The 22355-nt window shown below is 46.8% G+C and overlaps 3 protein-coding genes across 14 annotated transcripts in view; 1 reads left to right on the top strand and 2 right to left on the bottom strand.

The window, feature by feature from the left end:
• The window catches only part of Mfsd11 (major facilitator superfamily domain containing 11), a 23511-nt gene extending 10712 nt beyond the window's left edge, over positions 1-12799 (bottom strand). The window contains exons 1-9 of one of the 7 annotated variants that reach the window (XM_037201287.1): positions 12712-12799; positions 11413-11586; positions 10858-10913; positions 6168-6275; positions 5351-5430; positions 5145-5241; positions 3630-3688; positions 2979-3123; positions 96-136 (exon numbers count right to left, since the gene is read on the bottom strand). In XM_037201287.1, the coding sequence (XP_037057182.1) occupies positions 96-136; positions 2979-3123; positions 3630-3688; positions 5145-5241; positions 5351-5430; positions 6168-6275; positions 10858-10913; positions 11413-11508 (682 nt within the window). In that variant the 5' untranslated portion in view covers positions 11509-11586; positions 12712-12799. The other 6 variants (XM_037201286.1, XM_037201288.1, XM_028889755.2 and 3 more) reach the window with 6 other exon arrangements.
• Srsf2 (serine and arginine rich splicing factor 2) lies at positions 12445-15602 on the top strand. 4 transcript variants are annotated; one of them, XR_003736605.2, is made up of 4 exons: positions 12445-13004; positions 13259-13569; positions 13840-13943; positions 14567-15602. XR_003736605.2 is itself a non-coding variant. In XM_028889766.2 (3 exons), exons 1-2 carry the CDS (start codon positions 12643-12645, stop codon positions 13560-13562), a joined length of 666 nt encoding a protein of 221 aa, XP_028745599.1. In that variant the 5' UTR covers positions 12451-12642; the 3' UTR covers positions 13563-13569; positions 14567-15602. The 4 variants fall into 4 exon arrangements, 1 of the variants encoding a protein (XP_028745599.1); XR_003736606.2 differs by lacking the exon at positions 13840-13943 and having other exon boundaries at positions 12451-13004; positions 14567-14671; positions 15171-15602; XR_003736604.2 differs by having other exon boundaries at positions 12448-13004; positions 13259-13943.
• Mettl23 (methyltransferase like 23) lies at positions 15164-22355 on the bottom strand. Of its 3 annotated transcripts, XM_028889764.2 has the most exons (6): positions 22035-22354; positions 18913-19020; positions 17239-17343; positions 16358-16595; positions 16194-16278; positions 15164-16100 (listed from the first exon to the last, which is right to left on the bottom strand). In XM_028889764.2, the coding sequence occupies exons 3-6, from the start codon at positions 17320-17322 to the stop codon at positions 15938-15940; spliced, it is 570 nt and encodes a 189-aa protein (XP_028745597.1). In that variant the 5' UTR covers positions 17323-17343; positions 18913-19020; positions 22035-22354; the 3' UTR covers positions 15164-15937. The 3 variants fall into 3 exon arrangements, with proteins under 3 accessions (XP_028745597.1, XP_028745596.1, XP_028745598.1); XM_028889763.2 differs by lacking the exon at positions 18913-19020; XM_028889765.2 differs by lacking the exons at positions 17239-17343; positions 18913-19020 and having other exon boundaries at positions 22035-22355.

Raw genomic sequence — 22355 nt, 5'->3', positions numbered from 1 at the left:
CTGGGGGTCATTAGTCCAAAGTTACCAGGGGGAGGGGAAGCAAATGCTGAAGGTGTTCCTGACTAGTTCTTGCATTTCAGACAGAGAATACTTACTGAACGCATCTACTGCCTTTGCCACGTTGTTCTGGGCAGACCTAGGAAAATAAAATCAGACTGTTCCCCCTTGGAAACCACAGCGAGAACAAAAGCAGCCCGTGATCAACAGCCACCCCACTTCTGTCTGGATTTGTAAAATCTGTAGCCTCAGCTGGGTTTGCCGTCACACTCCCTTAATTTCAGAGTCACAGGCAGGTGGATCTTGGGGAGTTCCAGGCCAGCCTGGTCTACATAGTGAGTTCCAGGGAAGCCAGAGTTATGTAGTGAGACCCTGTCTCAAACCAGCCCAAACCACACCTCTGGCTCTATGTGACCCGCCAAGTAATCCCAATGAGTCTCAGTGCTCTTTGCTATGAGGGACTCGTCTCGGCCCTGGTCTCCAGGGCGCTTATTGTGCCTCCCAGAATCTCCTCATTCTGGACAATGGGACAAGACTTTCTCCTAATGAATTTACTACACACACTCACTCATCCTTTTTGAAAAAGACACTTGAGTAAAACAGAAATACTTTGTTGCTATTGTGGGGCCCACAAGGGTGGAAAGAACTGACTCCTGAAAGCGTCCTCTGGCACGGGTGTCCTATGTCATGACCCACGACTGCCTACATGTATACACATACACATAAACAAATAAATGTATTAAAAATTCAAAGTTTCCGAGCAGTGGTGGTGCATGTCTTTGATCCCAGCACTTGGGCGACAGAGCCAGGTGGATCTCTGTGAGTTCTAGGCCAGCCTCAACTACAGATCGAGATCCAGGACAGGCACCAAAAACTACACAGAGAAACCCTGTCTCGAAAAACCAAAAAAAAAAAAAAGAACAATAAAAATAAAGTTAGTAAAGATCTCCTGACATAAGGATAAAAACACGACGATCCCATGGTTAGAGCACTCTGGTGTTCTCTTACAGGTGTATTACTTCTACCACCTCTAAAACTAAGTCCTATAAGAGCAGGGGCCTGTCCTCTGCTAGGGTTGGCACAAGGTCAGCATTATCTGCAAAACAAAGGCCCAGAAGTTTCGAGACCGCTGATCAGGCTGAGCATCGTTCCTAAGAACTACACTTTCCCACAGGTACCCATGCCCTTCTCCAGTACCTGCTGACTAACGCTACAGAGCTGAGAACCAATCCCAGACTGCACTCACACAACACAGTAGGCTAGCCTTGTTAGGTGACATCATCTTATGGCTCCACTGTCATATAGCAGTCTGTCACTAACAGAAACCTCTTGTGCTGTGCATGACTGTGTGTGTGACATATACTCAACTCTCCTCTCCTTCACTTTAAATACTCAGTGCAAGTTTTCAACTGGAGTTCTATGCGTGTTTGTTTATTTATTAAAAAGGCAACACAGAAGCAGGGCAGAGTGGCCCACACCTTTAATCTCAGCACTTGGGAGGCAGAGCACGAGGATCTCTGTGAGTTCTAGGACAGCCAGGGCTACAGAGTGAGACCCGGCCTTTTAAAAAAAAAAAACCAAAAAACCAAAACCAATCAAACAAAACAACAACAACAACAACAACAACAACAACAAAAAAAAAAAAACCCAAATAAATAAATGGCAACACAGAATGCTCAATGCAAAAGTTTGTTTTGGTTTGGTTTTTCGAGACAGGGTTTCTCTGTGTAGTTTTGGTGCCTGTCCTGGATCTCACTCTATAGACCAGGCTGGCCTCAAACTCACAGAGATCCGCCTGGCTCTGCCTCCCGAGTGCTGGGATTAAAAGGCGTTCGCCACCACCACCTGGCCTACAATGCGTACGTTTTAACAACAAATGAAAAGCTGTAAGAAAAATCTTCCTAATTTACCAACTCAAAAACAAAATTAGGGGGCTGGAGAGATGGCTCAGAGGTTAAGAGCACTGACTGCTCTTCCAGAGGTCCTGAGTTCAATTCCCAGCAACCACATGGTGGCTCACAACCATCTATAATGAGATCTGGTGCCCTCTTCTGGCCTGCAGACATACATGCTGCATACATAATAAATTAATAAATAAATAAATAAATAAATAAATAAATAAATAAATAAAATAAATCTTAAAAAGAAATTTAAAATTTTAATTTTTTCTTTTCCCCCACCTTGAATCTAAATGATACTGCAGACAAATCACCTAGGATTTTTGGTTTGTTTAGCTTTTGAAACAAGTGTAACATAGCCCAGGCTGGACTCGAACTCGCTGTGCAGTAGAGGGTGACTTTCAATTTCTAATTATCCTACCTCCGCCCCCAAGTACTGGGATCACAGGCATGTGCACTATGCTTGGTGACCTGTCATACCCGAAATAATGTCACTATTGAAATATGCTGAGGTGACTGGGTGGGCTGGCACTCCTGTGGGATCCCAGCAGCAGAAGGCTGATGCAGGAGGGTCTCAAGTCTAGGCTAGCCTAAGCTACGTAGTGACAGCCTGTCTCAACATCAGAAAGAGATGTGCTCAATAGTTACAGCATTGGAAACCTCCTGTTCAGATCAGCACAGGAGCCTGGTCCTTGAGAGCTGCAGGGGCTTTGCCTCTGGCCCCCATCACAGCATGGGGGTGCTGGAGAACTGGGCCACAAGCACAGGACTGAAGGCATCTGTCCCCTCTCCTATTGGCCCAGCCTCGCCCGGGGAAATTGTGGCCTAGAGACAGGACAGGACATTTGCTACGGTGAGGGTCACCTGCAGCTGTGGAAGGCCTGAAGGACCTTTCACGGCCTCTCTTCCACAGACAGCCTTTCCCTTCTGTCATCCATGAATCTCCTCCATCTTTGTTTAAAAGGTCCCCCCATGTCCATCTGTCAGAGAGTATCATGTCAGCCGTGGTCAATAGTCTAGTAATCCCTAGACCAGAGCTCAAAATCTACTGTAACATGAAGAAGAATGTTCCAGGCGTCTTACTCAGTGGCTTCCATGTCCTGGTCATCGCAAGACTCTTCTTCTCCAAGGACATTCTCAGGATCTGGTTTCCGAATGAGAAAGAACAGAACTGTTCCCACGAGGCTTATCACCGTCAGGGCAATGAACACTGTCCTTCGGTCGTTCTCTAGGGACAAAGGAGAGAGTGGACGGCACAGGTGAAACAGTGCCAATTAGTGCCATGCCCTTGTCGCTAGGCAGCAGAACACTTCCTCATTACATTTTTCTTTTAAGGCATCAGTAAAAAATTAGGAAGCAGCAGCCACTTCCTTCGTCTCTCAGATGGAGAAACACTGACAAGCCAAAGACACAACAGGACCAGCACAGAACCGCCTCTCCTAACTGAAGGAGGACACAGGTCCAGCCACTGACCACTCACACCCTCGGGAGCCTGGCTAGCACGTGCACCCTCACCGGGACCTTCTGCTTTCTTGGAGGTGCCCTGCAAAGCACAGCCATGAACTCAGACCTTCATTTAATAAATCTGGGGCAAAAGCTTAGGCAAAGCAAACATCTGAAGGAACTTCAGTGTGCTAAAGGTCACTGGAATGACAGAGCAGTGACGGGCATTTCTGGAGAACTACTGTTCTGCTTTCAAGACCATGTCAATAAAGCAACGTGAATAAGACCAACCTGAAATTTGAGTTTTCCCTTGCCAGGCAAAATATATGTAGAGATTTCCAAAGAACAAGCTGTTGGGGAGAAAGGGAGAAGATGCTGGCGAATCACTGGCATCCTGGGGGTGGGGGTGGGGGTGGTATGTTTACTTATTTATTTGAAACGGGGTCTCTGGCTGGCCTGGAACTCAAGAGATCTACCTGCCTCTGCCTCCAAGTACTGGGATGAAAGAGGTTGAGGACTGTGCCCAGTTCATACTTGGGGCTTTTAAAACATCACTCCCATTATTTGAAGAGGGAAAGAGGATAGTGTAGAAAACTGCCTGCCCTAGGTTACTTAACAGTATCAACTCCACCGGACTTTTTCTGAGACGTTGATCGCCCAGATGCACATGACAGTGACCTGACTCAGCACCGCCCTAGAGGCCTTGACTCACTTTGACACGTGGGACTTACTGGGACTCTCCACGTACTGGAGACAAACTTACGCTACTTTTAAAATCCTAAAATTTAAGGACTCTGTGAACAAGCTTGTGATTCAAATAGCCACCTCCAACTGTTTGGCAGACTTTCCTGAGGAACGGGCACTCACGGATTCTCCTCTTTCCTAACCAGGCACCGTGGGGTGTACCTATAGTCTCAGCTACTTGGGAGGCTTGAAGCAAAATAATCACACTGAGCGGAGGAGGAGTTCAAGGCCAGCCTAGTGAGATTCCCAACCAAACAAAAAACCACACATACATCCCTACCATCAACTAAACGGTCAAACTTAAGTCTTGTGAAAAATCAAACCTCTTTCTGAAAACTGTTTATTACACTTGGTTTCTGTATGTGGAGGAGGTGTGCCAGTGCCACTGCAGACAAGCGGGGTGAGAGGGCAACTGCCGCCTCCTACCACGAGGGCCTTGGGACAGAATTCAAGTCATCAGGTCTGGTGACAAGCTTTTATCCACGGAGCCATCCATGGCCCCCAGGCTGGCCTTGAACTCACTGTGTCCGCCTGCCTCTGCTTCCCGAGTGCTGGGATTACAGGTCCATGCACTATTTCTAGTGAAACTCACGGTCCTGAGCAGAATGACTGCTGCGCTTTTTCTTAGGAAACATCTGCTTGCTGTACTGTTCAGAACCGGTGCCACCGTTCGCTCTTCTGAATTTGGTTTATTTATTAATAGCTATCAGGCGGGGCAGCGTGGCAGGAAGGACGTGGCTAAGGAACTACAGATAATCATATCTACATGGGTTAACTTTTAGTCTCCCTTTTCTCATCTGCAGATTACAGAAAATACCTTCTACCTCCTAAGTCTGTGTGAAGAGAACATGAAATTAAACCAATAATGCAAAAGGCCTAAAACACAGAGGCTGCTACATACATGGAGGTTAATATTTTGTTTGCTAATTTTAACTTTTAGGAAAACAGTTCCATGTGTTTTATGTAATTCATAGATATGAATCTGCACCCCACACAATAAAGAGCTGTAAATGATGTCAGAAAGAAACCCAAGGACAGACTGAGCTCCACAGAGATGATTACCTAGACTGTAAGAGTGCCCAGAAAATGCCGCTGTTTCTCCCGATTGTGTGCTCATCGGAATTTATTGTCAGGCAATTTCCTTGTGCTGTCCAAAGTACTAAAATTCAAACCAAAAGTTTATCAAAGGAATGACATCAGGCAGTCTCCCGTGCTAACATGTAAACAGCACCCATACCCCGGGGAAGCAGGTAAAGAGCAATGCTCACCAGCAGCTGCAATTCCAATGAACACAGACGCTGTGTAGAAGGACCATGGGAAAGGCTGGATAAAAACGGCAATGTACATGCTAAAATACAACAGGTCAGGGCATTACAGTCAAACAGTACATGAAAGAGAACGCTGAGCACGCCACCCAGGGGCCAGCTCAGAGGGTCTCGTCCTTAACTTCGACCCGGAAAGCACTTTCTTGGTTTGGGCTTTTGGAAAGGGATAAATGTGAATTGGTTTTTTTGCCTCCAGAAGAGCCCAGGCCTCTGTGTGTGATGGGCGAGTGCTCTGCCATTGAGCCTTCTGCAGCCCAAGCCACTCAGTGCTGTTCACCACCTCAAGCCTGTAAATGCCGATTTCACAGGTTTGCAGCAGCTTCTGCTATGAGTTCAATGCAGGAAGAAGCTCGAGCCAGAGACATTTCTCGATTTCACATAAATCTGCTCACCAACTTTAACAGAAAGGAAACTTATTTCAAGGAAGGCTCTTTTCAACCCTAACAGAAGGAGATTTGTGCATTCTAATTATTAAGAGTAAGACAAAAGCTGGTATCTGCCAGACACGGAGGAGCCGGATAATACCAAACTTTAAAGGCCGAGCCAGGAGGATCGGCAGTTCAGGGACAGCCTGGGACTGGGCTATAGTGAGACCCTGTCTCAAACACAAATCCACCTTGACGAGTATCAGTTAGAAATACAGTGTTCCTCAGCAAAAAGCATAGCACCGAATCCCTAAAATAACTACTTTCTACTGTGCTTGAAAGACGGGCTCAAGTGTCCTAAATTAAACAAGAGAAGTGGAGGAAGAGCCACTCACCTGTAAAACAAGCCACTGACAAACATAGAGAGCTGAGGTCCTACAACGGCAACCACGGATGGAGTAATCAAATTGGAAGCAGAGAACACGCCGTAAATAATTGCCAAGCTGCTCACACAACGTACAGAAAGGAAAAGAACAAAAACCTTAAGTAATAGCTCAAAAGTTCACTTTTCCAATTCTACTTAGGGCCAGCCAGCCGGACAGCTCATGAGGTAAAGCCTGACGACCCAAGTTCAGTCCCCAGAACCCACACTGTGGAAGGGGAGAACCAACTCCTGAAAGCTGTCCTTTGACCTCCACACTCACACTGTGGTATGTCATATATATATATATATATACATATGCATGCACAAAATAAAATAATGTAAAATTCTATCCGTAATATGTAAATTTTTAAATTTTGTAGAAAATTCCATAGACTTTAGTCAGAATTGTTTATATCTTTAAAGACCACATTAAAGTTTTCACTTATGTAACATACAGAAATATACATTTACTTTATAAATATATTAGTTATTGATGGAGAGATGTGGTCCTACTATGTAGCCCTGGCTGGCTTGAAACTCACTGCACAACCTAGGCTGAGCTTGAACTCACAGCAATCCTGCTGCAGTGTCCCAAGTGCTAGGATTACAGGAATACAACCTAACACTGGCTGGTTTTTGATTGTTATGACAGGGTCTCTAAATCTAGCCCTGGCTGGTCTCAAACCTGCAGCAACACTCCTGTCTGTCTGTCTGTCCCAGGACACTGATGGGATTACAAGCATGTTCCACCACATCTGTCTTGTATTGAACATTTGTATCGTGTTTCTTTCAGCTAGCTTGCCTATAACATGATTCCAGGTACCTTTTGTTGTTGTTGTTGTTGTCTTGTTTTTTTCCAAGACAGGTTTTCTCTATGTTGCTTTGGAGTCTGTCCTGGAACTCACTCTGTCACCCAGGCTAACCTTGAACTCACAGAGATCCGCCTGCCTCTGCCTCCCAAGTACTAGAATTAAGGGCATGCGCCACCACTGCCCAGCTCCAGGTACTGGTTTTGACAACGGAGAATATTACCAAGCTCTGCCCTGAGGACTTCACAGTCCTCCTCCTCCTCTAGTCTAGACGCTATAGGAAGAAGGCATTACTACACAGCCTCACTTCATAGAAAACAAAATTGCAGTGAGTGAGTCGCCTCAGTTCAACCAGTCATTAGGTCAGGATCCAGCCCTGGAGAACTGTTCCAGGGGTCTAGGTTAAGCAGTCTATTCCACTACAACTTCTGGAAGCTGAATGGCATTTCTTTGCTATAAATAACAAGTGGAGTTAGAATTTCCTTACATAGGATTTATTTTACTCACCTGAACATTTTTGGGTCACTTCTCAGCCCTATTACATATACACAATTTAGTTATACAAATACATTATATAAATGTATAGATTAGCTATGTGGACAGTTGTTACATCACTATATCGCCAGGGCTGGCCTTGAACCCACAATTTTCCTGCTTGAGCCTCCCATGTCCTGGGATTACACACACACACACACACACACACACACACACACACACACACACACACAGCAGGCCTCAGCACCCCACTACACGTCTCTCCTCCCTTACTACACCTATTTGTTTTCCTTTTCTTTTGTAGACAGGGTCTCTCTGCACAGCTCTGGCTGTCCTGAAACTTATTATAGTAGAGGCTGGCCTTGAACTCAGAGGTCCCCCACCTCGCCTCCCAAGGGCTGGGATTAAAGGCTACATACACCACCATATCCAGCTTACTACATACATATATCTTGAACAGAGGGGCACTTAAGCCATCTTGAAGGTCCTGGTTTCATTTATTAGGCAGTGATAAATCTGCAAATTCAAAGGAAATATTTCTTTGGCTTCCTTAAGTTGCTCGGATATGAAATGTATTCTTTAATTTGTTCTTTAAAATACACAGAAGATACAGTGCTACAAAGCTTCAATGGTGCTAACCGCCTAAAAAAAATGGATACTGACTTCTGCTTATCTTCAGACACCATATACTAGATTTAGGTAATAAAGAGCCAAAATAAAGACTTTGGGGCCGGGAGGTAGTGTCACACACCTGTTGTCTCAGCACTCAGGAGGCAGAGGCAGATGCATCTGAGTTCGAGGCCAGCCTGGTCTACAGAATGAGTTACAGGGCAGCTGGGGCTACACAGAGAAACCCTGTCTTAAAAAAAAAACACCTTAAAAAAAAAAAAAAAAAAAACCTCTGGATTTCGGGAACAGGTAACAACAAACCTATAAGCAAAGAGAAATTAAGAAAAGTAGTCAGGCACAGTAATGCATGCCTGCGATCCCAGGCTGAGTGAGCATGAATGGGTTCTGGGCCAGCCTGGGCTACGGGGGAAGATCTTACTTCTCTTTCTAAAGTTTTGTTTTGTTTTTGTTTTTTGAGACAAGGTCTCTCTGTCTTGGCTATCCTGGAACTCACTCTGCAGACCAGGCTGGCCTCAAACTCACAGAGAACCGCTTGTTTCTGCCTCCTGAGTGCTGGGATCAAAGGCGTGCGCCAGTACTCTGCCTCTAAAGTCTTTAAATCAACCAAATTTAAAGAGTGTGTGTATAACTCAATTTCACAATTCTGTAATGTATACATACTAGGGATAAACATGTACAATTCTTGTCAGTTAAAAGTTTTGCTTTTGCCGGGCAATGGTAGTAGCGCACACCTTTGATCCCAGCACTCAGGAGGCAGAGGCAGGCAGATCTTTTTGAGTTCAAGGCCAGCCTGGTCCACAGAGTTAATTCCAGGACAGCCAGGGCAACACAGAGAAACCCTGTCTGATAAAACAAAAAAAAAATTAAAGAGTTTTTTTTTTTTTTTTTAAAGTTAAGAACCCTGAGCTAAATGAGGTAGTGCATTTGGTTAATCCTAGGACTCAGGAAGCAGAATAGGATCTCTAATTTTGAATAGCCATTTTGAGGCCAACCTGGTCTACAGAACAAGTTCAACGACAGCCAGTGCTATACACAAAATCTCTGCCTCAAAAAACCAAAACAAATAAATAGATTAATAAATAAATAAGACTAGCCAGAGTTACATAGTGAGAATGTCTCACCAAAAAGGAAAAAAGCAGCAGTAGCTTGCCCTACTTATACACAAAGACTGGAAGAACCAGCAGGACAAACTTGGAACATTCTTAGAGAACAGATACACAAAGCTCAACTGCCGGCCTCGCTTAGCCTCTGACCCTGTTAACCACAAAGCAACTGCCTGTGTCCAATTTGTCTAGTATCTCAGCGGTGGGTAAAGCCAGGTTGACAAAGGCCCCATGGTCACCTTCCTCACAAACATGGGGTGAGAGCTCTCTATAGCCTGGCCTGAAGGATGCTGAATTCTTTGATTTAAGTTATTTTGTGTATGTGCATGTGCATGTGTGTGTGCGCGTGTACGTGTGCGTGTGCCCTGAAGCCAGTTCTAGTGCTACAGGCTTCTACTCTCAGCATGGGGGAGGCAGAGGCAAGAGGATCAGAAGTTCAAGGTTCTCCTGTGTTAGCTGTGAGCTCAAGGCCAGGCAGCGTCAAGGCTACATGAGAAGAAGAGGGAGAGGATGTACATACCCACATTATTTAGCACATTTCCAGCTATAAACCCAAAGTACTTCGGACTTGTGAAGTTTTCATTTTCTCTGCCTATAAAATTGGACCCGGACAGCATAAAAACCCAAAAGCTTCTGATGAAATTACAAATTGAGGCCAGGTAGTGGTGGTGCAGGCCTTTAATCGAAGTACTGGGAGGCGGGGCAGGCAGATCTCTGAGTTCAAGATCAGCCTGGTCTACAGGGTAAGTTCCAGGACAGCCACAGGGAACCCTTGTCTTGAAACATCAAACCAAACCAAACCAAATTACAAATTGAGAATGTAATCACAGTGATTATGAAATTACAAAGCCATGAAGATCCAAATTTCAACTGTTTAGGTTTGGAATGGAACTGACAAGACTAGCATGCATACTGGATAGGAAGCACTACACTGTCTTTATTGTCAAGATCCTATCAAAGAAGCTGGGCTCAGCCGGGCGTTGGTGGCACACGCCTTTAATCCCAGCACTTGGCAGATCTCTGTGAGTTTGAGGCCAGCCTGATCTACAGAGATCCAGGACAGGCACCAAAGTTACACAGCGAAACCCTGTCTCAAAAAACAAAACAAAACAAAAAACTGGGCTCAGAGAAATAACTTGCTCAAGGCTGCAAAGCACTCAAATTCTGAAGCTAGGCTTTCAATCCCAAAGTCTAATTATGCAGAAAATCTGAAGTCATGATCTTAAAAAAAACCAAAAACCTATCATCACATTTACTAATTTTTGGGATGGAGGCATGACCAACATGCCCGGCCTATCATTTATTTAGGGTCACATTTTTAAATTTATGTATGTGTAAGGGTGTATTCCTGTGTGGAAGTCACATGTCAACCTGCAGGAGCTGGTTCTCTCCTTCCTTACGTAGGTAGCCTTGGTGGCAAGGGTGGCCCTAGGTGGCTGGCCCTAAAGTAGGAAAAAGGGACAGATTTGACCGTCACTGCTTCTCAGAGTTTTGAATAAAATCCAATATAAGTACAAAAGGAATTACTACTATCCAGTTACAACACTTCATTGCTGGTTTTCCTGAAGAGATAGATGTATGGAACTACGACATGCAAAGTAAAATCATGCACACAGTACAATACCTGGTATATCCACTGCCATGAAAATCTGTGCTATTTAAGCTCCTGATGACAGTTTGCTGTGTGGAAGATAAAACTAGTCAACGAAAACGCCTTTCCATCTCCCTCCCCCTTGGAAAGCCTAAGTTCTTGGAAAATGCTTTGATTCACAGTGCTCACTATCTACCGCCCAAGCCCACCTTGAGAGGAGAAAAAGAACTCAATTGCGGAACACAAACCCGAGACCCGGAACTGGCAACCAGCTGTAACTACATTGGTTTTTAATGCCTCAACCACCCAAGCATTAAACGCAGAGTTTAACGCGGACAAGAATTAGAGTAACTATGGCCAATACTCAAACTCCAAGCCGCATCTGAGTAATAAACGCCAGTGTTTAACATCCCATAAGGGAGAAATGTCTGACACATGAAATCAAACTAAATCATAGAAAACAAGAAAAGGCAGGTTGAAAAACAGGAGGTGCAATCTTGGCGTGGTAGCGGACATCAACGTTTATTGTCACAACTGGAGTGCATTCTAATAGGCATTTCAAAGGAAGGAGGACAAATTCCAACTCACCGCCACATTTCCACAAGTTTGAAAGGCGGTGAACATAAACATAAAGGCAACTCCTAAAATAACGATGTTGAAAAGCTTTTTAGATTCCGGGGACATTTTGGCTCCGCTTGGTCGGAGATCAGCAGCGGCCCAGGCCAGTCACCTCTCCTCCTCCAGCCGAACCCCCTGACAATCCTGAGGGAAGAAACGAGATGAGAGAGCCAGGCAGCCAGACTACCAATCTCCAGTCCCCGAATGGGAATCGCGGACTTAGAAGAAAGTTCTCCCCACCCGCACTTAGGACACTCCGGGGACGTGACCGACTGGGGAGGAGACCCGGGGCCGGCCGGCAGCAACTCCAAGCCGCAGGGAGGGGGATCAGGGGCAAGGACGAGTTCCAGTAGCCGATGGGGCCCGCCCTCCCGGCCTGACTCACTGCAGGTCACGAGAACGGTCAGCTGACCACAGAGCAGGCGCAGCGCCTGCCGGGAAATGTAGTCCCGGGTGGCGGGTGTGCGCCTGCGCAAGGCGACGAGCGCGTGTCTCACTACTCGTCCCTTGGGGGGAGTGACCCCGAGTGCAGCGAGCTAACCACGGGAACGGCCAGAGTTTGGGGGGTGCGTCCGAGGTGGCCAGGGGCGCAGAGAGGCACCTGGGAACAGGAGTACTCGTCTGACGGAGGCGGGGCAGAGGGCTGGGCAGGAAGGTGCGTGGAGCCCGGGTATTGGCGTGGGGGAGAAGGCGGGGTCCGGCGGGGCGCGCTTCCTTTCCCTCCCTCCGGAGGACTGGGCCCTTCCCCCTCCGCGCTCCTCCCCCGGCCTCGCCGGCGGAAAGAGCATTTGGCGGGCTTTCTAACTGCCGTCGCCGGCCGCTCCCCCCCCTCCCCGCGGCAGTGACTGCGCGCTTTCTGCCCGCCCGCCGCGCTCTGCGCAGGCGCGCGCGCGGGTGGGGCGGGGCGCGAGGCGGCGACGTTACGGAACCCGGCGGGCCGGGCCAATCAGGAGATTCATTTCCGGGTGGCGCGGGCGCCATTTTGTGAGGGCGGCTATAAAGGCGCGCTGGGGGCCGGCCCGCCCGTTCAGTTGCTGTCGGGAGGCTGTAGCGTGAGCGCTCGCCGTCGGGGACGGCCGTGCTGCTGCTGCTGCGCTCCGCGGACCCACGCGGACACCAACCGCCGAGAGGCGCGGCCTGCCGCCGCCGGCCGCGGCTTGTGCGGAGAGCGGGCGCTAGGCCCCGGGCCGCTTCCCAGCCATGAGCTACGGCCGCCCGCCGCCCGATGTGGAGGGCATGACCTCCCTCAAGGTGGACAACCTGACCTACCGCACCTCGCCCGACACGCTGCGCCGCGTCTTCGAGAAGTACGGGCGCGTCGGCGACGTGTACATCCCGCGGGACCGCTACACCAAGGAGTCCCGCGGCTTCGCCTTCGTCCGCTTCCACGACAAGCGCGACGCCGAGGACGCCATGGACGCCATGGACGGCGCCGTGCTGGACGGCCGCGAGCTGCGGGTGCAGATGGCGCGCTACGGCCGGCCGCCCGACTCGCACCACAGCCGCCGGGGCCCGCCGCCCCGGAGGTACGGCGGCGGCGGCTACGGGCGGCGGAGCCGCAGGTGAGCGGCCCGGGGGCCCGGGGCGGAGCGGGCGGGCGGGCGGCGGCCGGGCTCACAAAGGTGCGCGGAGCACGTGGAGCGGGCCCCTCCCTCGCGGGCGGCGCGGCGGCGGGGCCTGGCCGCACGGTGCGAGACCCCGCCTCGCGGCGAGGGAAATGGCGCCTGGCAGCCAGATAATGGCGGCGGGGCGGGCGGGCGGGCGGGGCCGGGCCGGCGGCCCGCAGCTCACCCCGGCGCTCGCGTCCCGCCCGCAGCCCTCGGCGCCGTCGCCGCAGCCGCTCCCGGAGCCGGAGCCGTTCCAGGTCCCGGAGCCGCTCCCGGTACAGCCGCTCCAAGTCTCGGTCCCGCACTCGGTCGCGCTCGCGGTCCACCTCCAAGTCCAGATCGGCGCGAAGGTCCAAGTCCAAGTCCTCGTCGGTCTCCAGATCCCGCTCGCGGTCCAGGTCCAGGTCGAGATCCAGAAGCCCTCCCCCCGTGTCCAAGAGGGAATCCAAGTCCAGGTCGCGCTCCAAGAGCCCCCCCAAGTCTCCAGAGGAAGAAGGAGCAGTGTCCTCTTAAGAAAATGGTAATGTCTGCAGGAACCCGAGACCCACCCTGAGTCCCGTGGGGTTTGAAGTAGGTTTTTTGAGCCATGCTAGCGTAAGAGTGACTCCTGGTGTTAAAGAGTACTGCTCTGAAGTTACTCGGCTTTGGGAGTGATGCTGAAGAGGGGTCTTCAGAGAGGATTGTGTAAAGCTTAGATAATAATGGCTGTTTCATACTGTTTGAGACCTATTAATGAAAATGACTATTTCTTGCTGTTTTTATCCAACGTCTGCATTTTCCCCCTTTAAAGCTGCGGTCTCCTGTTTGATAAAAGAATATTGGCCAGTATTGCAGATTTTAACTGATTTGGCTGATCCTCCAGGGACCAGTTTCTGTGGGCGTGTATTGGAGCAGGTTTGTCTTTAAATGTTAAAGATGCACTATCCTCATAGAGAAAAACAATCAGTTCAACTGTTGTTGTACTGACTGGGACTTCTTACTCTAATGGATGTGGCAAATGAATTGCAATTAAGAAGCAATGAACTTTTGGAACCCCAAAAGAAAGTTACAGGTATTGCACTGGGTGGGGAAAGGATAGTGTGTCTTTAACTCTCAAATTGTTTGGTCCTATTTTTTTTTTAAAGGAAAGGGCCCTAAGTAGCTGATTAAGAACATCCTCAACTGCCAACGTTTCATTTTCAAACATCTTAAAGTGTAGACTAATTTCTGATAGCAAGTTTTTGTTTGGATACAGCCCCACCCTGCCCTCCCGCTTTTTCTTTTTTTTTCCCCCCCTTGCCATTTTTCTTTTTGCCTTGGTTATTTGACCAAGAATCACATTGAAACTTGTGCTGGTGGTAGCCGTTAGGAGAATTCTCATTTGGGCCTTTAAAAAACTGGTGGCCAGGTGGAACCTTCTGTAACCTCCTTGTTTCACCCGAGCCTTAGTGAGTACGGGCCTGAAACTGAAACCATTTGCACTTTGGTGCCTTTGCAGTGGTAGAAGGTAAGCTGAACCTTTCTCTTTCCAAATCTAGATGGATCGGCAGATGGCTTAACAGAGGACTCTGGAGGAAAGGACCACAACTCAGTCCATCGGTCCATGGAAGAGTCCTTGGAACAAGCAACTGGCTATTGAAAAGGTTATTTTGTAACATTTGTCTAACTTTTTACTTGTTTTAATCTGCCTCAGGTGGCAAACTTCATTTTATGTGCCATTTTGTTGCTGTTATTCAAATTTCTTGTAATTTAGTGAGGTGAGCGACTTCAGATTTCATTATTGGATTGGATATTTGAGGTAAAATTTCATTTTTGTTTATAGTGCTGACTTTTTTTGTTTGAAATTAAACAGATTGGTAACCTAATTTGTGGCCTCCTGACTTAATAAGGAAACGTTTGCAGCCATTACACACAGCCTAAAGCTGTCAGCAGATTGACTCAACATTGCCTTCACTCCTTAAAATTAAAAACCTACGAAAGTTGGTGTAATTCGTTTATATATGCTATTTACCTTCAGGTCTAAATGATAATCTGAACCCAAATTTGTATAAAGACTTTTCAGGTGAAAAGACTTAATTTTTTGAAAGGATTGTTTACCAAACCCAATTCTAATCTCTTCTCTTGTGTATTTTTGTGCACTAGGCGCAGTTGTGTAGCAGTTGAGTAATGCTGGTTAGCTGTTAAGGTGGCGTGTTGCAGTGCAGAGTGCTTGGCTGTTTCCTGTTTTCTCCTGATTGCTCCTGTGTAAAGATGCCTTCTTGTGCAGAAACAAATGGCTGTCCAGTTTATTAAAATGCCTGACAACTGCACTTCCAGTCACCCGGGCCTTGCATATAAATAATGGAGCATACAGTGAGCACATCTAGCTGATGATAAATACACACCCCTCTCCCCTCAAAAAATGGTAAATCTGATCATCCTCATGTATGAACTTAATCAGAAAATGTTAAGGAAGCAAATGGTTTGTAACTTTGTAAGTACTTAAAACATGGTGTATCTTTTGCTTATGAATATTCTGTACTATAACCATTGTTTCTGTAGTTTGATTAAAGTGTTTCTTGGTGTTAGCTTTTTTGAGAAGATGTCCTGGTCTTTTTTTCTTCGGTTCAATCTAAAGACCTATGTAGTTATTTATCTTCAGTGTTGAGTAGGAGTATGCCACTTAGACCTAAACTAACAGTAGCATTTTCTTGAGGATTTAAAAGCGTCACATTCTCCTAGTTATTGAGAGGAGTCCCAAGTCCTTTTTTAAGTGTTTAATTTGTTCAAAGTTACATTGCCCATCAATTTCTTGGGCATGATTTCAGTCTTAAAGCCGTCTTCAGGCCCACTGTATTTGCTGGAGACAGCTCCTCTTTCTGCCAGGTTATTCAGTCTTGACACTGTCCCTGAACAGCTTGAGGTACAATTCAGGAGCTGTTCTTTGCCGAGATCACCAGCATTTCAACAGTATGTCTTCCTGGGAGGGTAGACTCGGCTATATCTTCCTTGTCTGCATCAAAAGACTCCAGAGGAATATGGACACATTTCATATCCCACTTGAAGAGCAAGCCTTCAAGTGACCAGTCCGCACTTAAAAGAAATAAATTGTTTTTATGACTGATGCTTTATTTTCCTTAGTGCATTTTTAAAATTATTATTAAAGTTGAAATGATCCATACTCACCTTCTGACCTGGTAGGTAGACCAAAATTGAACTTTGGGGTTCCTCTGCATCAGAAAGTAGACTGTGGCTAAAATGCTTTCAAAGTCTGGTGGTGGGGAGAACTTTTTTCAGTGAGCTTAATACAACACATCTGTGCTAGGTTTTGGGGGGCAGATTAAACTTACCTTCTGGTTCAAAGAACACGTCAGACGCAAGAATGATGTCTTGTGTTGGCAAAGACAGTAAGTCCTTTGTTATATGGCCCCATGTCAGTCCTACAACTTGAACCTGTGTCAGTTCATTCAGTTGACAGCTTTGCCAGCAAACATCCAAACAGTGGGGCAGTTCTGAGCTGTCAGATAGTATTACTTCAGCACCACATTTGGCAGCCAAAATCCCTGGAAGACTCACTCCAGCGCCAATCTAAGGAAAATGGAATTTTAGAATGATGTAGCTTTCTACCCCAGATGAGACAGTTTGTATATTCCCTGGCTGGCTTTGAACTCAGTCTACCTGCTTCCCCATTTGAGGGCTGGGACTAAAGCTTGGTAGCTCTGCCTCTCTGGCAACAAGCAGTCCAAAATTTGAACTTGAAAATACATGGTTTATTTGCGAAGATATGGCAGTATACACCTGCTATATTAAAAGATGTTGCTCCCACATCTCAAAATAGTTTGAAATGCTACCTACTGTGGTTCCCATAATCTGAAGCCGAAGCAGCTGACTGCAGGTGGATTATTGCATAGCAGTTGTGCCACCAACTGGTATTGCCTTTATAGCTAAAGTCAGTGTCCAGATTCTCAAGCGTTTCTCTGGATACCTCTGGCTATATTGGAAACAGTAGACTAGACAGGTCTTAAACTGCTTGCCTCTGCTTCTTGAGTGCTGGGGTTAAAGGTGTGTACCACACTGTCAGACACTTAAATTTAAAAATGTGAAGACTTATTTGGAATTTAAAAGCCAGCCAAACTACCTGATTTAAAAATGCCTAACAGGACTTAATAGCTAGCATGAAGGTATATGTGAATATGGCCCAGCCTTCTGGAAACTTAAGGGGTCCTGTTACCTCTAAGACGGCTTTGCCTGGCAGAGATCTTCTGTGAAACCACAGGTACTGGGCCAGGACTACAGCACAGGGCCAGACATACATCCCATATTGGACATGCAGGACCTACAATAAGAAGTCATGTGAATACTTATCTTCATGTACTGTCAGTCACTGACATTCGTTACTGTGACAGTCCTGATCTCCAGCCCCGGACCTACGCGTCTGAAACAACGATGCTCTATTTCTCTGTACACCAGGCTGGCCTCAATCCTGCCTCAGCCTCCTTAGTGAACCCAGGGCTTTGGATGACAGTGCTAGCCCCTCAACTAGCATTTTATGTGTATGAGTGTGGTTTTTGTTTGTTTTTCCAGTTTCTTTGTAGCTTTGCGCCTCGCTCTGTAGACCAGGCTGGCCTCAAACTCAAAGATCCACCTCATCTGCCTCCTGAGTGCTGGGATTAAAGACGTGTGCCACCACCGCCCGGCATGTATGAGTGTTTTATGTGCATGTATGTATATGTACTACTTACATGCCTGGTGCCTCTGAAACCAGAAGAGTGTTGGATCCCCTGGAACTAGAGTTAAACATGGTTGAGCTGCCATGTGTGTGCTGGAAACTAAAACCAGGTCCTGTGTAAGAGCAGCAAGTGCTCTTAACCACTGAGTCATCTCTAGCCTCTCCACAAGCATTTAAATTGAGGATCCGGGATAGTTACAACTTTCTGGACTAGATGTATACTGTGCATGCGACATACTGGACAATGATGGGCAAAAAACAGGTGGTTTTGGTTGATAATAAAGGCTACAACAGTAAAGCAGGATAAAGTAAGGGTCTAACACATGGAGACAATTAAGGTTGCCCAAGCAAGTGCCTCTGGTCTAACCACAGGCACAGCTGTGAGTAGAGATTTACTAACCTGTGCGTCTTACTGGCTGCAGGAATTTAGAATTCTAAATACAAGAAGCTGTTGGAAGGTTTCTTTAAATTAAAAAACAAAAGAACTCGACACCTTTACTTGGTTGGAGGAAGAGGGGGAGGGTGCACATGTGGAGGTCAGAGGACAACTTGTAAGAGTCAGTTGTCTCCTTCCATCGTGTGGGATCTAGGGATGGAATTAGGTCAGGCTGTCCAGTTTGGAGGCAAGTGTCTACCTAAGCCACCGCTTCAGCCTTATTTTTGGTTTTTTGTTTTTTTTTATAGGCAGTGTCTAATGTAGTTCAAACTGATCTTTACTCATACAGCCTAGGATGATCGTGAGCTTCTTCCTGCCTCTACCTTCCAAAAGCTAGCACTGCAGGTGTGTGCCAGCACACTGTTTTCTGAGGTGCTGGGAATCAGACCCAGACCTTCCTTTATATTAGACAAGCACTCTACCAAGTAAGCTGTGTCCCTGTCTCTCCCTATTTTGGGGGAGATTTTCAACTCAAGTATGACGTGGATGCTAATGACAAGTCCTGCAGTACTACAAAAGGAGGCACACGAGCTGAATTCTGAAGGGCAAAAGAAAGCGTTTGGAAAGAACTAGAATCATCTAGGATGTGGTTCCCAGTTGTAATCCTATCACACAGGAGGAAGAAAGAATATTATAAATTCAAGGCCAACCTGATCGACATCTGCTGGCCTGTCTTGTGGAGACAAGGGTACCCTTGATAGGGCGACAAACAGGGACAAAAATCTGAGGTCCAAACTTACTCAGTCCACTCAAGAACAGTGCATGGATGGCTGTGGTGGCACACTGTTCACTCCAGCGCTGGACCAGAGCCCCCAACTGAAGGCCAGGCAGGCCTAAATATCAAGACCCTGATTGAAAATAACAATAAATAGGGATTGGAAAGATAGCTTTGCTTTTCCAGAAAACCAGTGTTCAATTCCCAGCATCTATAAGGCAGCTAGCAAAAGTCTGTATCTTTAGTTTGCAGGATCTAACATCATTTTGGCCTCTGAGAATTATTTTGTTTACTTAAAAATACATACATGTGAGCTGGAGAGATGGCTCAGTGGTTAAGAGCACCGACTGCTCTTCCAGAGGGCCTGGGTTCAACTCCCAGCACCCACTAACAACTGTCTAACTCCCAAGATCTGACACTCTCACACAGACATATATGCAGACAAAACACCAATGCGCATAAAAAAAATTTAGAAGAAACACCGTATATGCATATATATATACATACATATATATATGTATGTATATATATAAAATAAATGAAGTTACAGGGAAAAAATAGGCTAGAAGGCCGTGCGGTGGTGGCACACACCTTTAATTAATCCCAGCACTCGGGAGGCAGAGCCAGGTGGATCTTTGTGAGTTAGAGGCCAGCCTGGGCTACCAAGTGAGTTCCAGGAAAGGCGCAAAACTACACAGAGAAACCCTGTCTAGAAAAAAAAAAAAAAAAAAAAAAAGGCTAGAAAGATAATTCAGCAGTTCAAAGTGCTTTCTGCTTGTTTTTTGAGACAAAATTGGTATGTAGCCCTGGATGGCCTGGAATTGGCTATGCAGACTATGCTGGCTTCAAACTCCCAGTGATCCTCTTGCCTCTGCGTCTTGAATGCTGGGATTAAAGGAGAGAGATTAAGGGCATGGGCTATTATGCCCAGCAAAAGATAAATCTTTAAAAAAAGAAAAATAAAGCAGGGTATGGTGCATGGCTTTAATCCACATGAAAGGCAAAAGTGGGCAGATCTCTGGTAGTCCCAGGCCAGCCACAGCTACATCTTGTCTCAAAAAAAAAAAAAAAAAAAAAAAAAATCAGTGCCTTAGCATAATACCCTGACTCAATAAGAGCTTTTAACATGAAGTCTCTTGGAGGCTACAGGAGAAAAGTTCTGTTTTGACTTGTCACTTATGCTGTGTCTTTTTAACACTGAACTACTAAGGCAGGACAGACAGGCAGGGAAAAATCATGAGGACATGGGAAAATAAAGATCTCATCCCAGACTTTGATTGAAATCTCTCACCAGGTAAGAGTCAAGTTTCAGTACAACTAACCAAATTCACTGTGAAGTTTGTCTACAGAGGAACAGTGCTCTTTATAGAGATATTTCAAACCCAAATGTTAAACTATCAAAGAACCAGGAGGGGATGGGATGCACACCTTTAATCCCAACTCAGGAATCAGAGACAGGTGGATCTCTTTGAGTTAAAAGACCAGCCTGGTCAGTTCCAGAATGAGACTATCTAAAAAAAATTAAAAAATAGAGGAACTTCTTGTGACCAAAATATGTCTGACCTTTGAATGTAACCTCATAGCTTTTCCAGCTGTAACCTGCAACTTTCTGAGAATCTTACGAGCAAGATTATAAACATGTCAACACCCTTGGGACCGAATATAATTAAAGATTCCTTTGACCCTTGTAGCATATGGTTTTGACACCACTATAATCCCTCCGGTCCAATGCACTTTACTAATCTCATCCTGGGACTTTTTAAAAAATATGTATTTATGTATGTATGAGTGCTCTATCTGCATGTACACCTTTATGCCAGAAGAGAGCATCAGATCCTACTGTAGACAGTTGGGAGCCACCATGTGGTTGCTGGGAATTGAACTCAGGACCTCTGGAAGAGCAGCCAGTGCTCTTAACAGCTGAGCCATCTTTCCAGCCCCCACCATGTGATCTTGTTTACTAAAATTTTCTTAGAAATCCCTTAAATTTACCTACAGAAGCTACCAAAATTGTGCATATGGCTATTAAAGAAAGTTGAGTGCAGTTTTCTGCACTTGCAAAGCCTGTACGCGTGCCTTCTGTGTCCTTTCCTAAATGTTTACTAACCCCCAAACTTAAAGCCAGGTTGTAATGTTAATATCCTCCCACTCTGCTCCACACCGATTTGCCCTGAAATGTTTTTCTGTAGTATCGTGAAGAATCTGCTTTGCTGGGTGGTATAGACGGCGGCCTGCAGCCTTTATCCCGCCTTCAATCCCAGAGGCAGGCCAGCCTGTTCTACAAAGTGAGTTCCAGGACAGCCAGGGCTACACAGAGAAACCCTGTTTCAAAAAACCAAAAACAAAAGAATCCTTGCTTCATTTGGGCAGAAGTCTCTGCAAAGAATGCAGGCTGCTACAGGTGGCAGCATAGGGTTGCACCTTCTGCTTCCACTGCTGCTGCCAGGAACACGTTCTGGGCCAGCTGCTAACATTACAACCTGAAAATCCTTTGTAACACCCGACTATCAGGGGATACTTATTATTCGGCATTAGGGTAGCTAGAAGCTCAGAGGAACAAGCCAGGGCCGATGCAGAAAACTTTATTGGGGTGTTAGAGACAGAAATCCCTGGTCTCAAATCTTACACCAAGCGAGAATTTTGCCTAGCATGTATGAGGTCTTGGGTTTGATACCCAGAACCTCACAAAACAGCATGGTGGCGTGGCGCACACCTGCGATTCTAGGAAGAGGAACAGGAGTTCAATTTCAAAGCCTGCCTGATCTCAAAAGTAAAAAACAAAAGGGATGTTAGGAATATCGCTCAGTGGTGGACCACTTGCCTAACAGAGGCTGGGTTCAATCAAGAGTCCTCAGAAGCGGCGTGTGTGTGTGTGTGTGTGTGTGTGTGTGTGTGTGTGTGTGTGTGTGTTGTTAAGATATATTAATAAATGCTTTTCAAAGTTCAAAGCTAGCATCACAGGCCAAGAAAGCCACTTCGGTGTCTCTTTCCTGGCACGGTCCCTTAATGTCTGTGAGCACGTTTAATCATTCCCTCACCGGGATTCATACCAAACCTGCTGCTAATGAACGAAGCGGAGAGCTGAGGGATCCCCATTCCCTACGCTCTAACCAGGGAGCGCTTCCACGTGGGTGCCACTGCACGCACCTGCGGGACGCGGACCTCCAGCACGGCCCCGTCGGTTCCAGGGCCCGGCTCCTCCCGGAACCGAAAGCGCTGAGCCGCGGCCATGAGGCCGCGCTCGCACGGACGGGAGTCGGGGGACCCCAGGTCAGGGGGCGGTGGGGGGCGATACGCGCGCAGCGACGCCAGGCCAGTGGGGCTGTGCCACGTGGCCGCGAGACGAGACGAGCCTGCTGGACGCCCTCAAAACAGAAAGCAGCTGCAGGTGCAGCAGCAGTAGCAGCAGCAGCAGCAGCAGCAGCAGCAGCAGCAGCAGCGAGCCTGGCCGGAAGCGGCCGCTAGGAA

The sequence above is a fragment of the Peromyscus leucopus genome, chromosome 8b (genome assembly GCF_004664715.2).
Source record: "Peromyscus leucopus breed LL Stock chromosome 8b, UCI_PerLeu_2.1, whole genome shotgun sequence".
Classification (NCBI taxonomy): domain Eukaryota; kingdom Metazoa; phylum Chordata; class Mammalia; order Rodentia; family Cricetidae; genus Peromyscus; species Peromyscus leucopus.
Note: the sequence above shows the minus strand (reverse complement) of the source record. Positions and strands in the feature narration are given on the sequence as shown.

What these genes read in the sequence shown, in the direction of transcription:
- Srsf2 (XM_028889766.2), top strand. Translation starts at nt 12,643, where the DNA reads ATGAGCTACGGCCGCCCGCCGCCCGATGTGGAGGGCATGACCTCCCTC. An exon ending in TACGGGCGGCGGAGCCGCAG is followed by an intron (nt 13,005 to 13,258) that starts GTGAGCGGCCCG and finishes TCCCGCCCGCAG; the next exon opens with CCCTCGGCGCCGTCGCCGCA.
- Mettl23 (XM_028889763.2), bottom strand. Translation starts at nt 22,118, where the DNA reads ATGGCCGCGGCTCAGCGCTTTCGGTTCCGGGAGGAGCCGGGCCCTGGA. An exon ending in TGGAGGTCCGCGTCCCGCAG is followed by an intron (nt 17,344 to 22,034) that starts GTGCGTGCAGTG and finishes TTCTTATTGTAG; the next exon opens with GTCCTGCATGTCCAATATGG. An exon ending in TCTACCTACCAGGTCAGAAG is followed by an intron (nt 16,101 to 16,193) that starts GTGAGTATGGAT and finishes ATTTCTTTTAAG; the next exon opens with TGCGGACTGGTCACTTGAAG.